General features: G+C 37.5%; 1 protein-coding gene across 4 annotated transcripts in view; it reads right to left on the bottom strand.

The window, feature by feature from the left end:
* Positions 1 to 1,500: 1,500 nt before the first annotated feature.
* PDS5B (PDS5 cohesin associated factor B) overlaps positions 1,501 to 18,336 on the bottom strand; it is a 97,023-nt gene continuing 80,187 nt past the window's right edge. The window contains exons 29-34 of one of the 4 annotated variants that reach the window (XM_026844483.1): positions 16,657 to 16,802; positions 14,637 to 14,742; positions 8,607 to 9,049; positions 8,414 to 8,515; positions 5,297 to 5,438; positions 1,501 to 4,506 (exon numbers count right to left, since the gene is read on the bottom strand). In XM_026844483.1, the coding sequence (XP_026700284.1) occupies positions 4,471 to 4,506; positions 5,297 to 5,438; positions 8,414 to 8,515; positions 8,607 to 9,049; positions 14,637 to 14,742; positions 16,657 to 16,802 (975 nt within the window). In that variant the 3' untranslated portion in view covers positions 1,501 to 4,470. The remainder of the gene's footprint in view (positions 4,507 to 5,296; positions 5,439 to 8,413; positions 8,516 to 8,606; positions 9,050 to 14,636; positions 14,743 to 16,656; positions 16,803 to 18,336) is intronic. The other 3 variants (XM_026844494.1, XM_026844503.1, XM_026844513.1) reach the window with 3 other exon arrangements.

Raw genomic sequence — 18,336 nt, 5'->3', positions numbered from 1 at the left:
TATCTACAGACAGGAGGTAGGATACAAGCATCAGAAACACTGCTAGCCAAATAAAACACCTTATAAGATCTTATCCATCTTCCAAAGAAACTATATGTTAAAACTAATTCCAACCTATCACGTGATTACTGAAATATTGATTTGCAGGGATAAAAATTTGTATTTGAGAGACTTTCTTCCTTTTTACATGGACATGATATGATGCTGCTATCTCAAAAGAATATACATTATCACAGAAATGAAAGTGCTACTAAAAACCACATGGTGACTGTAGTGAGGCACTGAAAGAAAATGCAAGTGTGAAACCTTTTAGTTACTGCATATACACACGGTATGATACTGTGTTTATCCTGCCTATACAAATAAAATGGCACTTGGTGAATTCTGTGCAGAGGTCAGATCTTTTAGACAGCAGAATCTAAGCAAATTAGGTGTTTTTTTTTTTTTTCTGTATTTCTATCCCAGTTGCCAACATTTAGCTTCTTTCTTTTCCACTAGCAACAAAGCACCAGAGGCTGTACTGTACGGAACGAAGCAGGTGCCCTAAGAATGTTGGACAAACATACTGGCACAGCAGGAAGTCTGCTTATGTTTGGGAATGTAAGTCACTTCTGTCAGGGTTAGGAAACCGCAACAAAATTAGTAAACACCTTTTGTAAAGCCAACATCCAAAGATGCCAAGAGTGGAATGACAGTCTGTGAGCATAACAAGAAACAAGAATCCATTCTGGTTCTTGTACTCCTGATGGATGACTGGACACAGGGCCTTGGTCAGGTGATTTTTTTATCATTTTTGTCATCACAGAGTCCTCGGACTAGTAGGATGGCCATCTAGAACTCGTCTTAATCATGTGTTTGTAGACACACTGCCTTGGGCAAACATGGTGGTATACCTGAAGGTGTTCCTTTAAAAAACTGTTCTTAAAAATATGTACTGCACCTACCTTGATGAGATAGAGATATATCAATCTCTACAATACATATATATAAATGTACATATATATTTAAACACTGACAAGCTTTTAAAATACTTCCATCCACAAACTCAGAATTTTGTATGTCTGGGGTACACAGTTTTAAGATACATATATGCTCTTTTCATTACATGCCCTGTATGCACAAGTGTTAGAATATTCAAACAGATCAATGTACTTGGTTTTGTACTTGTATTTGCATAGGATGAATGCATGTAATAACTAACCCCACACAACCACAGGGATGTAAACTTGCAGGATCCAAAATATATTGTGTGCGTTCACAAAAACAGACTTTGATAATCTGTCAAAGCCCACACGTGCAAAAAAATAGCAAGAAAACGGAACACACACCTCTATGTGAAGTTTGGCGGTGGGGTTTTTTTTAGAATATCAGATAAATTCTTGTCAGAATGCAGTATTTAATCTTCAAGTCTATGTTTTCTGCAAGTTACTCACAAATTGAGCATATTTATTTTCAGTGGAAATTTCTTTAATATGAATGCTTTTTTGTAAATTCTAATGGTTTTGTTCACATAGATCAAAATGTCAAAACAGCAAATGTCAAAATACTTGAAAAGGTTCAATTTTGCTAGAAAAGAAAGTCAATTGGCAGAGTCAAGTATAGTTAATACAGGATTCTAAATCATCCTAGGTGGAATAGATGTACTCACACTAGAACTTTCAAGCAATTTCATGTTTTCTTCCTATTAGTGGATTAGCTAGCCCTAATATTAATTATCTCGGTGACAAGTGAAAGATCCCATTTTTCTGGAATCAGAGTGAATTATTCTTAAACATTAGTATCAAGATCATAGTCACTCCTTGCATTTTGCATATGATCTACAGATCACTGAAAGTTTCCTGTTGCACTGCAGCAAGAAAAGGAAATATAACACAAATTAGCTTAACTTGCTGCAAAGTACAGCAAGATACTTCGGCAATCTCACAAAAATTTCATACTGGAACTTGTTACAGTGAGTTCAATTTGATCTTTTAATGTAATACAGTACATTTTTATAAACTTAACATCATTGCAGAAGAGCATGCTAACTGAATGTTAGCAATTCATCTTTTATACATAATTATACTCTACTGTAGCTACTGTATGCAGATCTCAAAATGTTAGTACATAAAATATTCATTTTCTTTATATGAGATGAGAATGAACTTAGAAGAGGTTTGACTATAAGAATGAAATATTTGCTGTGCCTATTTCTCAAGAAATAATGAATTACACATTAAAACCCAAGAAATCAACATTTAAATTGCAAAACTATATTTTAAATTGACATTAAACATTATGATCAGTAATGTGCATCAATATTCGATGAAGTTTAACCTAACCATGTTTATGCACATAAAGCCTCAAGAGTCTGCAGCAGTTTCGGCATCAATTTTTCATATTTTTATATAAAATGGACTTCATGGTAAATCTGTCATAAATGTTTTCAGTGCAATTCTGTCAGAGGAAAATATAAAGGTAGCTTTCGATCATTTTATACCATTAAAAAATTCCAACAACTTGCACTTGCACTGCTGAAGCATAAGTAGGCCAGTTCTGTGGTGCCAACTATTTCAAAGTCAATTCAAATCAACCATAATTGCCTTTTTAGGCAGCTTTTCCCCCATATCTACAGGTATAAATGTTGAAAAGCTGAATACTGGGCGTGGGGTGCATCTGTAGTTAAGATGAGGCAGAATAATCTAATTGTTTGTAATACCTTTTTTCACTGGTTAAGAAAAAAAAAAGCATAATGGAAAAATTTTAAAGGTTTCTTTACTAGTTTGGAAGTCGGTAAATCTGTGTTTTAGTATTAGCCTTTCCTCTAATCTTTATAGGCCACCTTGCAGCTATAACTTACTTATGGATGGATTATATGTAAATGCTCCATTATTCAATAAGATAAATTTTTCTCAAGTTAGAAATTGATTTTTTCACATGTTGTCAACTGTAGGGAACCAGAGGGAGAACAGCACCTGAAATTATACTATGTGCTTGGCTAAGCATAGTGTAGTAACCTATACATTTTGGTTCAAAGACAGTTTGTAAACTGTAAAACTGCATACAGGATACCGCTTAAGTATTTTGTTTCTATTTTTTTGCAGATTATACCTAAAAAAAACCACAAACCAAAAAACCTCTCTGTGATAGCACGAAATAAAAATGGAGCTTCATTCAAATCTTGAATACCTTGACTGCAATAATCAACAGCTGGTTATTCAACAAAAACTTAGCTTGTCATACCAAAAAAATTTGGCTCAAAAAACAAAACCAAAAAGGAACAATAAACTCTCAATAAAAGGTTCTCTCATGAGGCAACCTACCATATACTACTGCTAGATACGAGTTTCCAAAAAAACATTACATCCCATTTTCAGCACATTTTTCATAAACATGCAACTTCACTATAAAATACAAAACACTTGGCTCTCAAGAACAGCTTTATAAAGACACACTGCATCAATAAAATTTTTCTTTGTGATTAACTTTACATTGTAATAAGAACTGTATTTTCACTAATGTTTATATATCAGATTTCATATTATAATGTAGTAATAATTTGCTCTTTGTGAACATCATGTTCAGAAGGAAATATCTATACACATTAACATACTAGACTATTAAAAACTCAGTTACAGAATTTTATTGATACAGTAGATTAATAAAAACTGATAGGGGAAGATAAAATGGGTAGGGTATTCGGTACATTATTTAATAACACACTTTTAAACTTAAAATATTTTAAATCCTTTTTGAATTTTCAATGCCACTAGAAGTCCAGAAAAGTCTGGCATCAATACTGAGGTGTAAAACAAGTCAAACAACTTCTTTCACAATTTGCATCTCTGTATTACTCTATCCAACATTGTTCAGCTGTAAGAGGACGTAATTTAGCACCTCTGATGATAGGTAGGTGCCTAAAGGTAAACACTAGGTTAGATTCATGAAGGAAACAAAAACCATTTTTTTTTATTTCTTCTTTTCAACAAATAGTGGCAAAAGAAAGTGGCACTATTTGTTCAACTGATTATTTTTTTTTCACAGTTAAATGTCAACAAGAGTACAAATACGAACACTGACAGATATTGCTTGAGATCAATTTTCCACAACCTCTGTTCTTTTTTAAAATCAATAGATCCAATAAACAGTGGGGTACTGTCAGTTTAAAGCCGCAGATAAAAGCTATACAAGCACTTTAGAAGTCAGAAACATTAAAAAAAGAACTATTTACAGTTTTCTTCTTTAGTTCATATGTCTACAAAGCCAGCGCACATTACACTTCACAAAAATCCACAGTTAATGATATCAACATGTGTGTGGCTAAAGCTTGTGACCTAGGGACTGCAAATGCAGGGGCAGTAAAAGTAAAATAGGTTTTGTCTTTTTTTCAGCAACCCCATTTGTGCACTAACAGCTTCATTCAGTCTCAAGCTTTATATTAAAAGCATTCTTCAAAGCTTTCACCTGGAAGGCTGATAACTACATGCTCACTCATCGCCTTTCCCTTTTGGAAGTTCTGCGACGGACCTGTTTGAAAAAAAAAGTATTTTAAATGTGTTTTACAGAAAAATTCAAGAATAAATTTCATAATGGAAAAAAACGCTTAGTCTCACAACAATATTTGAATAACTGTATACAGTGTCATTCATTACTCATTTTATCACAGGTACAAATCTTAGTCAATGACCAGGACATAACTTTGTTATGGAGCCTGCATCCTTCAAGTATTCAAAAATAATCTTGTTTCCTTTTTCAGAGTGTTCATATATTCAGATGCTGTGATCAGATGTGTCCAAAAGCATGAAGGCATTCACAGTTACATTTTTCGTATTACTACTAACATTACTAATATATTTGTATGAAATAAATATAAAAAACTTATTCTGATGTATTTGCATATACTGGTAAGAAGAAGAAATTGGTTTAGGATTTTGCTCCAAGATTGGACGCTTACTTTCCAGTATGATTCATTTTGTGTTCCTGTTTTGTATAAAGAAACATTATTCACTATTATAGTCTAGCTGAGAAGAATGGACACCTAGAAAATAATTTCCATGAGGTACTACACAACTCAGGCAGACAGATAACAAAAGCTGTACAGAACAGAAAATTTAAGATGCTTGACAAAAAGTGACATTTTCTAAGAAATACAGCTTCTCTGGGAAACTACAGTGCAGCATCACTACAGAAGAGTGGCAGTTGACAACCGCCTCATTCATTTTAAAGGAGGAAGGTTAAGTTTTAAGAACAGGAGAAGTCATTCTCTGAACACTAGTACACAGAGGATACCACAAAGACTCACAGGTACTTCTCTTACATTGATTGTGGAAACTTCCTCTTCTTCCATTACTTCTTCCTGGGGAATGTCATCACTGACAGGTGAACTGCTCTGAAATACATCCATCTCTTCACTAGATTCATTCTCTTTACTGGCTGCTTGTTTGGAACGTCCGGCACGGCTGCAATCAGAACAAAAATAAAGATCAGTTTCACAGTGTATAGGCCTGCACATGTATAAACTGTATGAGAGCAAACATTCTATTTTACAAGAACAGCAGCCTTAAGTTTCATGTTATATTTGTATCTTATATACCTATCTAGCTCATCCATACACAGAAGAAGTGGAACTAGGAGGCTGGACAAGAGCATTTGAAAACCAAATTCTTCTAGAATAGAGGGCTAGAACACAAAGTTGAACAATTTTTGCTTCTGTAGACAAGACAGGTTTTTCTCTTCAGTGCCAGAATACAGCCACAGAAGGTTGACAAAACAGTAACAAGTGAACTGGAAAAGCCAAACAGCCAAAGACTAAATACTTGTCTTTTTTAAACTCCTATTAATTCCATGAATATCTGTACTCCTATAGGAGTTTATGCACAATAAAATTTGAGTAACTGCATTTATGTTTTTACAGAGCTTAAAGAACCCATATTGCTATTTATAAAATTAACACTATAATGAACCTAAATGTAAATCTTCCAAGCTAGGTCATGCTAAGAGCTAGGGATAATCAGGATAACAATACCTTAATCAGGATAATCAAGAACAATCAGTCAACAATATCTTAAATTGTCTGTGTTAGTCATGGGAACTGAACCACATGCAAGAAGCACCCATTTGCTTAAAATGAGAACTAGTCCCTCCAACACCTTAAAAAAAGCCGCCAACCAGATACACTTCTAAAACTACACAACTGCACCTACATTACCATTTTGGTTTGGGTCATTAACACAGTTTAGAATCAAATCACTGAATCATCCTGCTTACTGCAGACACAGTCTTGGTGCACCCAAACTAAGTGACTTTTTTGGATTAAATTAAACCAGAAACTCTTTTTCCAGACAGACAACAAACAGAATTCAATTCCCAGTGGGGGCATACACATCCAAAACAACTGTCCTTTGACAGCATCAAACCACAGATGTGGTGGGAATTTTCAGTCCCAAGAACCCCACCAAGATCCATACAAAATAAAATCTCTGAATTGCATATAGTATAGTGGGCATTTCAGCACCAATCAACCAACCAACATGACACCCTTTGAGAAACAATACAAATTAGCCCAAATCAAGCCTTCTAAGACTGATAGAAGCAACAGAATTGAAAACAGAAGAATTATTCAGAAGTTAGGTTCATCTTTTCACATATTACAAAAATAAGAAGTTCACATGCACTAATTTGGAACCCAATGAGCTATCAGAAATAGATTATACAGTATCACCTCATAGGTAAAATCCCAAATTCTTATGCCAAATCCATCACCAAGGAGCCCAGGAAGCTTTAAGCATTTGGATTAAATACATTCTATCTTGTGGCAAACACAGTGCTGCTCAGTCTACCAACTCCCCTTAGTTGAAACTGCTGTATGTGTGAAGAAAAGGGAGAAAGGTCAGACTACAAGGCACTGTGAAGGCTGAGGAATTACTGAGGTCTCACCTTTTTCTTGCAGATTTGGAAAAAAAACAGTAAAAATTGGGTGGTCTGATCACAAAAAATAAAAAATACACACTTTTTTTTTTTTTGAATGAGATCTAGAATAGACCCAACAACTCTGGATCCTGAGACAACTTACTTGGGCTCATCAGGCCAGGAATAATGTATATACACATGAACAAGAGCCATGCCTGTTATTGATCATGTGCGCTGATACAGTTTACTTTCTGTTTAAAATGTGTAAAGAAACACACTGAGTTCACTGATCTCACTGAGAAGTAAATCAGAAGCTACCTCATTATTTACTGAAGGACATCTCTGACAAAGGCCACATAGCACATCACCCAACAATAACTGGTTGGCACGTCTTCTTTGCGTGACAGTAGCAATTTCTAACTCTTGTTCCACTGCACACGTAGCAGTGACTTCTGTAGTAACCAAGACAATATTGGGATCTGTGTGTCTGGTTACAGAGTAAAGGAACGGGAGAGGTCTGACCTGAGGTGGGAAACCAGAACACTGGAAAGGTTGGGATACTGTGTATGCAAAATGCCAGAATGTGCAATCCAATGTGAAACTAGAATCTGAATTGAGGGTACAAGCTTGTTTAGGCAAAGATATCCAGTACAGAAGATCTCCGGGGACAGGCAAATTGGTACATTAAACTGCCAGAGGAAGATCAACACAATGCTAACTAAGTCCAGAAGCTAGAAAAGCAACAGAGCAATACAAAATGCCAGACTGAAGATAGGTGTAAATAAGTGCCCTAAGGAATTTATCACCAGGTTCTGGAAAAGTATCTTGCAAATCTGTTCCATGAGCTGCAGTTTGATACCAGTGGACAACTAAGTCCTGCCCACTTGTACACCTCTGCTTTACATATATTGCATATACATGTACAGAAAAGGTAGATACACCTGTAGCTTCCAATAGTAGGCACAAAAAAAGTGAAGCTAGCCACAGAGTTTACCTTTACTTTGGAGCTTAATACGCCTCAGAATTTTCAAGAGCTACTACCCTTCATAGACTGTAGCCCATTTTATTAATTTGGAAATGATTCAAGTGGATAATAAGAAGGCCACAAATTAGAAAGTAAACGAACATTAACTTAGGGAGAATCAGAATAAACTTAATTCTCCACAGTAACCATTTGATTCTTCCTCACTATCCAGAATAAATGGGAGCACTTTTTGCTCCTTGAAGTCCTATTAAGGCCCTATCTTCAAGGCCCTCATGTGCTTTATTGACTTCTCACCTAGAAGAGCAAAGCTACATATATGCTATTTGAGCATGTTAAACTTACTCGTAGCCTCTTGCTCCCATTTGAGATGTTCTAGGAGAAGCAGCTAGGGAAAACATTTTAGAAATAACAATGGCAATTTGTTTTCTTAACTGTCAATTAAAGTATTCTGAAATATTTTCAGTAAATGATTGTTTGGGGGCACAGAGGCATATTTTTAATTTTCACTAAACACAGATTTATAAAATATTCACCACTTACACTTTTTTTTGCTGTGATGGTGGTGTTTTTGATGGCCTTCCTCGTCTTTTCTGTGGCGTAGACTGTGCTGATTCAACTGTACTAGTTTCAGATGGTTCTGCTCTGTTTTGAGGAAGACCCAAATTGCAAAGTATCAAATTATAACTAATGTCCAAGGATAAAAAAGATGCAGCTTACAAGAAGACGAACTTACCTCTGCTGTGTTCTTTTCGGTGTCCGATTTTGCCTGCCCTTTGGTTTTTGTTCAATGTTTTCAGTTTGCCTTTCTTCCTCCTCCTCCTCCTCTTCTGTTGCAGCTGCTGGTGGCTGTTTTTTTTTGTTCCTTTTTGATGACTTTGCTACTGGCTCTTCCTTTGGTGTTCCCCCATTATTTGCTTTGGGAGGGCGTCCTCTTCTCCCTTTCTTTGGTGGACTGTTCTGTTCATCCTCACTTTCTATTACATCTTCTTTTAGCCTTTTTTCCTCTTGCCATTGTGTTTCATCAGATTCTGAAACAACTGCAGGTCTCTTCCTTCCCCGTTGACCACTTCGAAGTTTCTGCTCTTGACCCAGTTTATTTAGGTCATCTATGCTTAGTTTCTCTTCTGAATCTGTGATAGCTGTTTTCTTCCTTCCTCTAGGCTTCTCCACCTCTGACTGAAAAGGTAATATTACATCTTTAAATTAAAAAGTTAAGCTGCTATACTAAATTGTCACGTACACAAAAGCTACAGAAACTTCACCCAACAAGAGTCCTCAAGTTACACAAGTTGTCTACTAAGATTGTCTACCACATCCGTTTCAAAAACCTTTGCAGAAGTATGAACACATGCATACATATAAAATGTCAGATAAGAGATAAAGATTATTTCAAAGGTGAGCAGTTAAAACATTGAGGTGTGTAAGCTCTTCCTCATTTGTATCCTCAGCTATGACAAACACAATTGCCTAGAACACCCATAACTGTGTTTTTATTAATACAAAAATATAAAGATATAGAGGATGGGAACTGTTGACCTGTGGCTTCAGCCCTGTCTGTGAGTTGCAGGGTGCTTATGCCTGGCTCCCATGCTGGCAGCAGCAAGGCAGTAACAAAGACGACAGTGGACAACCTGAATTTATAATTGCTGAACTACAGGAATTAGTGGTAGCTGCCAAAGCATTGATGTCAAAGCTGTACTAAGACTCACAGCAAAAAAACTGATTGTTAAGTCACAGAATAGCTTGGGTCAGAAGGGACCTCTAAAGATCATCTCATTCCAACTCCCCTGCCATGGGCAGGGACATCTTCCACTTTGATCAGATTGCTTAAAGCCCCAAAGGCCTTGACGCCCGCAATGATGGGGTATCTGCAACTTCTCTAGGAAACCTGTTCCTGTATCTCTCATTGTAAAAATTTCTTCCTTATGTCTGTGAGAGCCGAGCAACCAGGCCTGTGAAAAATTAAGACAAACAGCCTGGGAAAGCAAAAGTTGAGGCTGATTGAAGATTTGCCTCAAACACTCCCAAGACAAAACCATGAGTCACAGGGTGCTTTCTGTGGAGGCCGAAGCTGATAAGGCTGCCCGATGTATCTGGGGGAGAGAGCCCTGTGGAGACGGGACGGCTCTGCCCTGGGGCACCTGGGCAGATTTCAAGGGCCATGTGTCCGGTGAATGAACTTTGCTTCATTATCCACGAAATGCATATTAAAGTTGACACCCCTCAATATGCTAACGAGGGCTGTCATGATCATGCTAGTGACATCATCCCATGAAACACCTTACCCCTCCCTGTACATGGGATACGTAGGTCTGTGGGTTGACCTAGGGGACGGACCCAAGGAAAGTGGGTATAAATCAAAGGGGAGAAGAAAGGGCTCTCTCTCTCTCTCTCTCCCTCTTCCTGCCCCCCCCCTCGCCCGTCTGGAGAGAGCAGTGAAGCAAAGACGACGGATGCCAGCGAAGAAGATAGCTGCCTCCTGGAATCCTCGCCGGCAGGAGCAGCGCAGGAACCTAGACCGGTGATCTGTACTCCCCCATTCCCTCTATCTCCCTCTTTTCCTTTTTTCTGTTAAGAAATGTAAAGCATATTATATTGCTTGCCACAGCTTGCTCTGTACTTAGCCAGTATATCATGTGTTCAATTAGTGCATTGTAGGTAGTTAATAAATGCTTGAACTTGGAGACTTGTTGTCCACTCCAATTGGGGATTTGCGAATCTGAGTCACTTGTCCCCCTCGCTGGAGCGGGACGTGACAGTGTCCAATCTAAACCTAACCTTGTTCAGTTTAAAACCACTGCCCCTTGTCCTGTCACTGCAGGTGCCATCCTTCTTAGAAGCCCCCTTGATGTACTGAAAGGCTGCAATAAGGTCTTCCTGGAGCCTTCTCTTCTCCAGGCTGAACAACCCCACTCTCTCAGCCTGTCCTCATAACAGAAGTGTTCCAACCCTCTGACCGCTTACTGTGACCCTCTGCTGGACCTGCTCCAGCAGGTCCTTGTATTTCTTGCACTGGGGGCCCCAGATCTGGACCCAGTACTTCAGGCGGGGTCTAACCAGAGCAGTGGTAAAGGGTTGGAGAAGCACCTCCCTTGACCTGCTGGCCATGCTTCTTTTGATGCAGCCCAGGATACAGTTGGCTTTCTGGACTGCAAGCACACATTGCTGGCTCACATCCTATTTTTCATCCATCAGCATCCCTAAATCCTCCTCTGCAGAGCTGCTTTTAATCCATTCATCCCCCAGTCTATATTGATACTGGGACTGCCCTGAGCCAGGTGCGGGACCTCGCACTTGGCTTTGTCGAACCTCATGAGATTCACATGGGCCTACACCTCAATCCTGTCAAGATCCCTGTTGATAGCATCTCCTCCCTCTAGCGTAATAAGAAAGGTAGAACTATTTCTGAACCATAAGCTTTCAGAACAGAAACTATTCCTTCACCTTTCTATGCTCTAGTTCTCTAAATTGCACAGTAAAGAGCATAAACCAGTTCAAAGATTTCAATAAGCAGGTATTAGGGCCAGAAGGATTGCTCCAACCAACACCTACCAGGGGGAAAATTAAAAAATGTACCCACCTACCATTTCATGGGGACCATGACTATTTCTTTTTGGACCATGAAATGGTCTATAAGTCCAAATATTTACAGTATTTCAGTTTCACACGGATGTTTATTTCACTATCTACTACATTTCAACACACACAAGCACTCATTTATTAGTATTTGTCACACTGCAATTTAATCTACAAAACGACAGTTACACCACTTAAACCCAGAACTGATTCTTTTTTTCCTTCTGTGGAGGTTTGAACTCAGCCAGCAGCCAGATGCCACATGGCTGTCCATTCACCTCCCCCTCCCCACTCTGGTAAGATAGGGGAGGGACAAAAGAAGAGAATTCGTGGGTTGAATAACAAGAAATAATTTACTAAATATAACAAGAGAACAACAGTAACAATAGTGAGTTCAAAAAGAAATGGGTAAAATGCCGCAGTGGCTTACAAGGGCAGCAACCACCCCTCACAGCAACAACACTGACTGATGAGCAGAGGGTGCCCGAGAGAGCCACACCCTTACCTGGGCATGACATCACATGGTATGAAACACCCCAATGAAAATTAACTCCATCCTGGTCAAAACCAGGACACTTTCACACCTCCTTTGTGACATAAGATAGATGTCAACTTACAAATATATGTCTGCACTTTATCCATAAACCCTGGTCAAGAAAAGCATGAAGCTAGAAAGGATATGAGGGAAAAAAGTAAAAGAAATTGAAGTACAAGAACTGTACTAGAAAAAAAATAAGAAAAATGTTTGAGCGGGGATGACATCTCCTGCCAGTTCATGATTTCAGTGACAAAACTGTTGATCTAGATGAGTGACATGCTCATTATTGTCTGTTCTATTTCCTTTTGCAGTGATTGTGGACATCTGTCATTGCAGCTGCTTTGACCAGTTGTAGCCAAGTTTCAAAGTTTCTCCCTCAGGTTAAACATTGTCCCACAACCTTAGAACTAACGTGTTACTCTGTGCTGTAATCTGGACAATCTTTAAAACATGGACTTTCTGTTCCCCAATTAAAATTCTGCTTCTCAGCTAATGCTTGCTATAATCTGCTCTTGAGCTCCAAAACCCAAAAATGAGTTCAGAATCAATGACTTTAAGCAGCTTGCTTACATATTCAAAGTGAAATACAAGTGCCCTCAAAAGTACATGTAATACTGAACTCTCTATTGTTTTATCACTTAGCTTTGTTGGTTAGCAGTTCACCCTAATGCTTCTAGGCATGAATTACATGCCAGCAGCTGTTTGAACGCTCAGTTTTTTCAAGGTTTACAGCTGAAGTGACATACCAATACAGGAAGCATCAGAAGCGTCATTTTTTTTTTTTTTACAAGAGATTACTGATTTTTCTTGTTTTGTTATAAGCTGATTTGGCTTTCCAACAAGATATCACAGTATAACATGCCTATTTACACTAAAAGACAAGCAAAAAGTCAGGATGTTTTTACTACTCATTAGCTTATGCCCCAAGCAACCTAGAAAAATGCAACAGACTGCAGTAATGGGAGAAAAGAGAAATATCAGACACAGTCAAAAAAATAAAGCAGCAGTGCCATCAGATACTGGACATCCTTAACGCATTCTATAAAAAATAGTTGTAACAAACCTGATGTTGTTTGTATTATTACTTTTTCATGCATATCCCAAATATTATGAAGTTTACAGAAGGCCAACTGTTACTAAGGCACAAAGAACTGAAATTTACCACTGAATGTGAAATTCTTATTATTTCAAGTACTCTTAGAATTACAATGCAATTAGAATTTCCTCTGGTGATTTATTTTTCTGCATTCTGATATAGGTGTAAAATCTGTTGAGACAATATTTAGCCTGTTTATAACCTCATTAACATATTAAAGCACTACATCTGAGTGAGGATCCAAATAATTTTTTCTATCCTCATTAGGAACCTTTAGCATTACTGGTCTACATAAATACATAAATCCATCAGTAATAATTAGCAAGGACAAGGCTATCACTTTCAAGGGCCTACCAATCTCAAAGGCCTTGGTTAGTGGTCATTCACTAAAAACCTGTCTCAGACAGACACACACAGTGTCTCCTGAATGATCCTGAAACCATAAAAGCACAGCAATGACACCATTCTGCTACCTCTCAGGGTTCAGTGTTCTCTCAGAACAGTTTGTTTATCTAACAGCACAGGCAGTGTGCTTATTAATCATTAAGACTATTTTACATCACATTGGATTGTATTTGTCTATAAGTATCAGCTAGCTAGCTCACCCTGAAAGCCTCTTGAAGACCGTATTACGCACAGCTAGCTTTAAAATCACGCTGCAACTTCTACTTGTGGTACCTAGCATTCAGAACCAAGCATTTTCCTGACTTCTCTCAGTACAAGTTGCATACAAGAAAATAGAATCCATATAGCTATTCAGATAAGCCTTCCCTGAACTTCTAAATCCAATGTCAAATCATGATGTCCTCTTGGTGTTCTAGATAACCAAACAGTTCCTTTCAACAGCTGTAAGCAATAGCAAAGCACATCTGGCTAGAAAAGAATATGCCTTGGCACCAGTGATGGGACAGGACAAAAAAAAGGCGAGAATTGTAATGCATCAACTATAATGAGGTATTACCACTTTGCTAGCTACAAGCAAGAAACCATGTATGATACAGATTTTTTATAACCTCTGAAGGCAAATTTGAAGCTTCACATGCTCACATGCTCCCCCAAAACTCCAATACAGTTATCATACTCAAACTAACCAAATTAATTCTTCCAAAGCTACATTTCAAACAAACATCAAGAACACATACCAAAAAAAGCTCTACTATATATTGGGCAACATTTGAACAATGTCCCCAACACTTTAACAATTCCTGAGAATGAAACAAATTGTGGACTAGTTCTCATCCGCCTAGCTCTAGCAGAATCTACCCCGTTAATATTACTAATATTCTGCAAATCATAACTGATAACATTGAAAGCTTACAGAAGTTGTCAGTATGACGCAAAGGTAATGTAATGTACACATGAAAACCAGACAAACAACATTTTTTTAAACTGCATTTTCATACCCTAAACACATTTTGCAGTCATTTACAACATCAACTCAGTTTCATGTTTCAGCATGTATTTTTCAATATCAAGGTACCACCACAGTAGTTTTTATTTTAAAGTCCTGGTAACTTAAAATGAAACATCTGCAATGCAGCCAAACAGCTCACCCTTACAATATCAGAGTCGTCCCTTTTGTCAGCTTTCTTCCCTGGTAAAGGTGAAGTCAGTGTGAATTCTTCATTTTCACTATGGTCCATTTCAGTACTGTCAAGCCTAGAATGAATAAACATTTATTCTCCTCATTATTATAATACAGTGGGTAATCATTAAAAAAAATTAAACCCAACAATCTTCAGAAGAAATCTATTTCTAAACCATGAACAGCCTGTCAGAAAGAACCTTTCACTCACTACATATCACAGGCCAGCACATCCAAGTCTCGGGACAAAGATGTCAATCGTAAGCCAAGTTGAATTTTCTTTTTTCACTGAGAAAGATAAGCAACTTTTTGAAACAGAAGAGCCTTACTGAGTTTCTAAAGATCGGTGAGCATTTGTATACATTTGCATACATTTTCACATACCAAAGATCCCCACAGACAGACCAGCCAAACCAGGCTCACTTTCCTACAGTGAGGTAAAGACCAGTTCATCCCTCAACTTTCTGTTGTTATTTAGGGCAACAATTTAATTTCTATTTCATTTTCTACATATGGAAATGTGGACAATAACACCATCTGCATATGTGAAACACTGAGACCTACAAATAAAAAGTAATATACAAAAGCCATTTTGTTTCATCCGCCCTGGGGTAGGTAGAAGCAACATTTTAAAATAACAATGCACGTTCTTTAATGAAAACAAATACACTATGCACCAAAATGAAAAGTGGTATTCAAATATACAAACTCTTAACTCCCTGGCCTCAGCACTGCATAAACTGAGAAAGATGTTCTCATTCCTAAAAGTATAATATCTGTAATAACTGTGATGTAATCAGAAGCTCAGGTTTTATACAATGTCTTAATGGACTCAGTCAGACTGAGTTGGAAACACCATGCATACTGAATCATTGCCATCACTTCCAGAGGACTTTTCTTCTTTTGGTATCTCCACTCCAAACACCAGTCAGTTTAACTTAGATGAACTGGGGAGATCATGAAGATGACAGAATATCTTAGGCTGTGAGTGCAGCATATTTTAAAATGAACTGGATGTAGAAGAACAGCAGTGGTCTCAGATTCATTTCACTGGATATAGAGAAGAATCTGGATTCCAACCTGTCTTTAGCCAAAAACTGTATTTCAGCATGTGAACCTGCATGACTTGTAAGACATAAGCCCTTCTGTGGGCTTTCCATAGAGTTGAGAAGTATTTCTTGTAAAGCACTGCACTACAATTATTAATATATATTAAATAGTCACAAAGTACCAAATGAGAAGTCTTATTTCCAAACATAACATTTTCTCACAGTCTTGAAGTAATGTGAGAAAATATGAATTGTGCAGTCTATGAAATCTCTAAATGTCTGTGAGAAAAAAATATGTGACTTTCAGTTAAAAAAATGAACATAAAAAGATACAGTAACTGATAAATAACCTAAAAAATTGACACAAAATGAGCTCTAATTTTTAAAGACCCATAACTAGAAGACTAATGTAGCATTAGAGTACATGCCCCTCTCCATCAAAGAAGGAATCTAAAATCCAAAAAATGTTTATCTGCGAAGTCCAGCAAAGTGCAGGACAAATTTATAGAGGAGGAAGTCATGTGAGATCTCAACGGCTGACCAGTCTTTACTGTCTATGACATGCTGTTAACATAAAAGCAGGCCACAAGGTTTCTAGGAACTGCATATATATATATATATACACACACACACACACACATAAATGTATGTGGGGTTATATATATATTAAAAAATAACAGAAAGTAAACACATGAGACTCTCCTTCCCTCCTACAGCCAACTTGATGTGATTTTTGGGTTTTATTTTTTTTAAAGGCAAATTTATTTCTGGGGTTAGAAAGCCAAATTCATGGTTTCAGTTATACCAATATGGTACTATATCTTTTCTTCAACATAAGATAATAAAATTCTGTTTCTCACTTAGAAAAATATTATAGAAATATTCAAAGTTTCCATTACAAATACTTGAAATATCAAAGCTCCTTTGTTGTCTACCAACCTCCCTTTGATCCTTCCTGGAGAGCTTGGATTTGAACTGCTGCTGGCATTGCTTACAGTTTCCATTCGTGAAGATTTGGATTGAGACTGCTTGCCTGCTGACGAAAGAGGCTTATTAACTGCTCCAAGAACATTGGCTGCTTTGGGCTGAAACCAAAAATATATTTCCTTTATTTTAAGCTACAGGTTTAGATACTGTTAACATGTACTATGCTTAAAATATTCAAAGATTTCACTTTCTGCAATCAGTATCTTCATTTTAACATAAAGCACTAAACATTTTCATCTGAAAATTACAACAGACATGAGAAGGAAGCTGACAAAGCTCTAATCAAATAGCTAGCTGTCACCAAAAACTGTATTCTTCCCTGTACCATTACATTCTGTCCTCAGTTTGCTTTCTGCTGATCTAGCTGACTGAAGCAGCTCACCATTTGGATCAGATGAGCATCTGTACTGGCAAAACAGAAATAGAAGGAGGATAGCCCTTTCAGTAAAGAACCCATTAAACTGGCTCAGCTGTAATGGCAAACCACACTAGTTTTAACTGGGAATGAATGAGTCTCAAACATCAAATACTGTGGAGAAGATTCTGATACTTCATGCACAGATTTAAAAATGTTAGGCTTTTAATAGGTGCCAACATTTCCAGACACTGGTGAGCTTCAGGTTATTCATTTAAGTGGATTATCTTTCAGACATGCCAAATAGCTCTACCTCATACTAACTTGTGAAAGCTGAAAGAATTCAGTTACTCCTAAAGAGAATACACCTTTATGCCAAATACCCACATACAAAAAAGTTAAATTAAAGACCATTCCCTACATTTCTCATTATCTAGGATGATCTATCTTCTATTTTAATATTAGATTCTAGCTATATCTTAAGTTAGTGATAGCTAACAAAAAGTTCAACATGCACATCATAGCAGCTTTAAGTGTTCCTTTTTCAGAAATATACACCATGGATGTGCTGGTTATACTTTTATAGCCAGAGGGAATTTTACACTTACACCAAAGATTCACTCTGCACCGAGTACAAGAAAAACAGCATATCCTTTCCAAAAATAAACCTTGGAGAACAAAATCCAGTTTAAGAATTTACATCTATTAGTTTAGAATGTAACATTAATCAATAAACCGATACAGGAGCTCAAAAATCAGAGAGATGTTCAAATTCACACTGGACTGGACTTGCTACTACGGAGGGACTAACACTAACAGGGCCTGCACTAACAGCTCCTACCTTATCACAGAACCTACACTCAAAGCTTTGCTGCCCTCACACACTGTTCCTTGCTTACATCCACCTCACTAACATCAACTCAAGCTAGTCTTCTATTCACCAAAATAACACTCGCTAGACCAACTCTCATTTCATATTGCTCTCATGATAGGGAAGGAATTAAAAATTTTTGGTGGTCAAATACATCAACTTCAGAACAAAAAGGGAGCTAGAGCACCTGGTGCTAAAAATTTAAAATAATATAAAAGCTACCTTAGGTTTCAAAAGACTTTCAAATAGGAAACATGAGACGGAGCTACTGGAGAGAGTCCAGCAAAGGGCCACAAAGATGAAGGGACTGGAGCACTTCTCATATGAGGAAACTCTGGGAGGGCAGGGACTTTGGACTAGATGACCTCCAGAGGTCCCTTCTACCCTCAAACATTTAGTGATTCCA

This window comes from Athene cunicularia (genome assembly GCF_003259725.1).
Source record: "Athene cunicularia isolate RWA chromosome 1 unlocalized genomic scaffold, athCun1 chr1_part1, whole genome shotgun sequence".
In the NCBI taxonomy this organism is placed as follows: Eukaryota; Metazoa; Chordata; class Aves; order Strigiformes; family Strigidae; genus Athene; species Athene cunicularia.
This window is presented reverse-complemented; position numbering and strand designations above follow the sequence as displayed.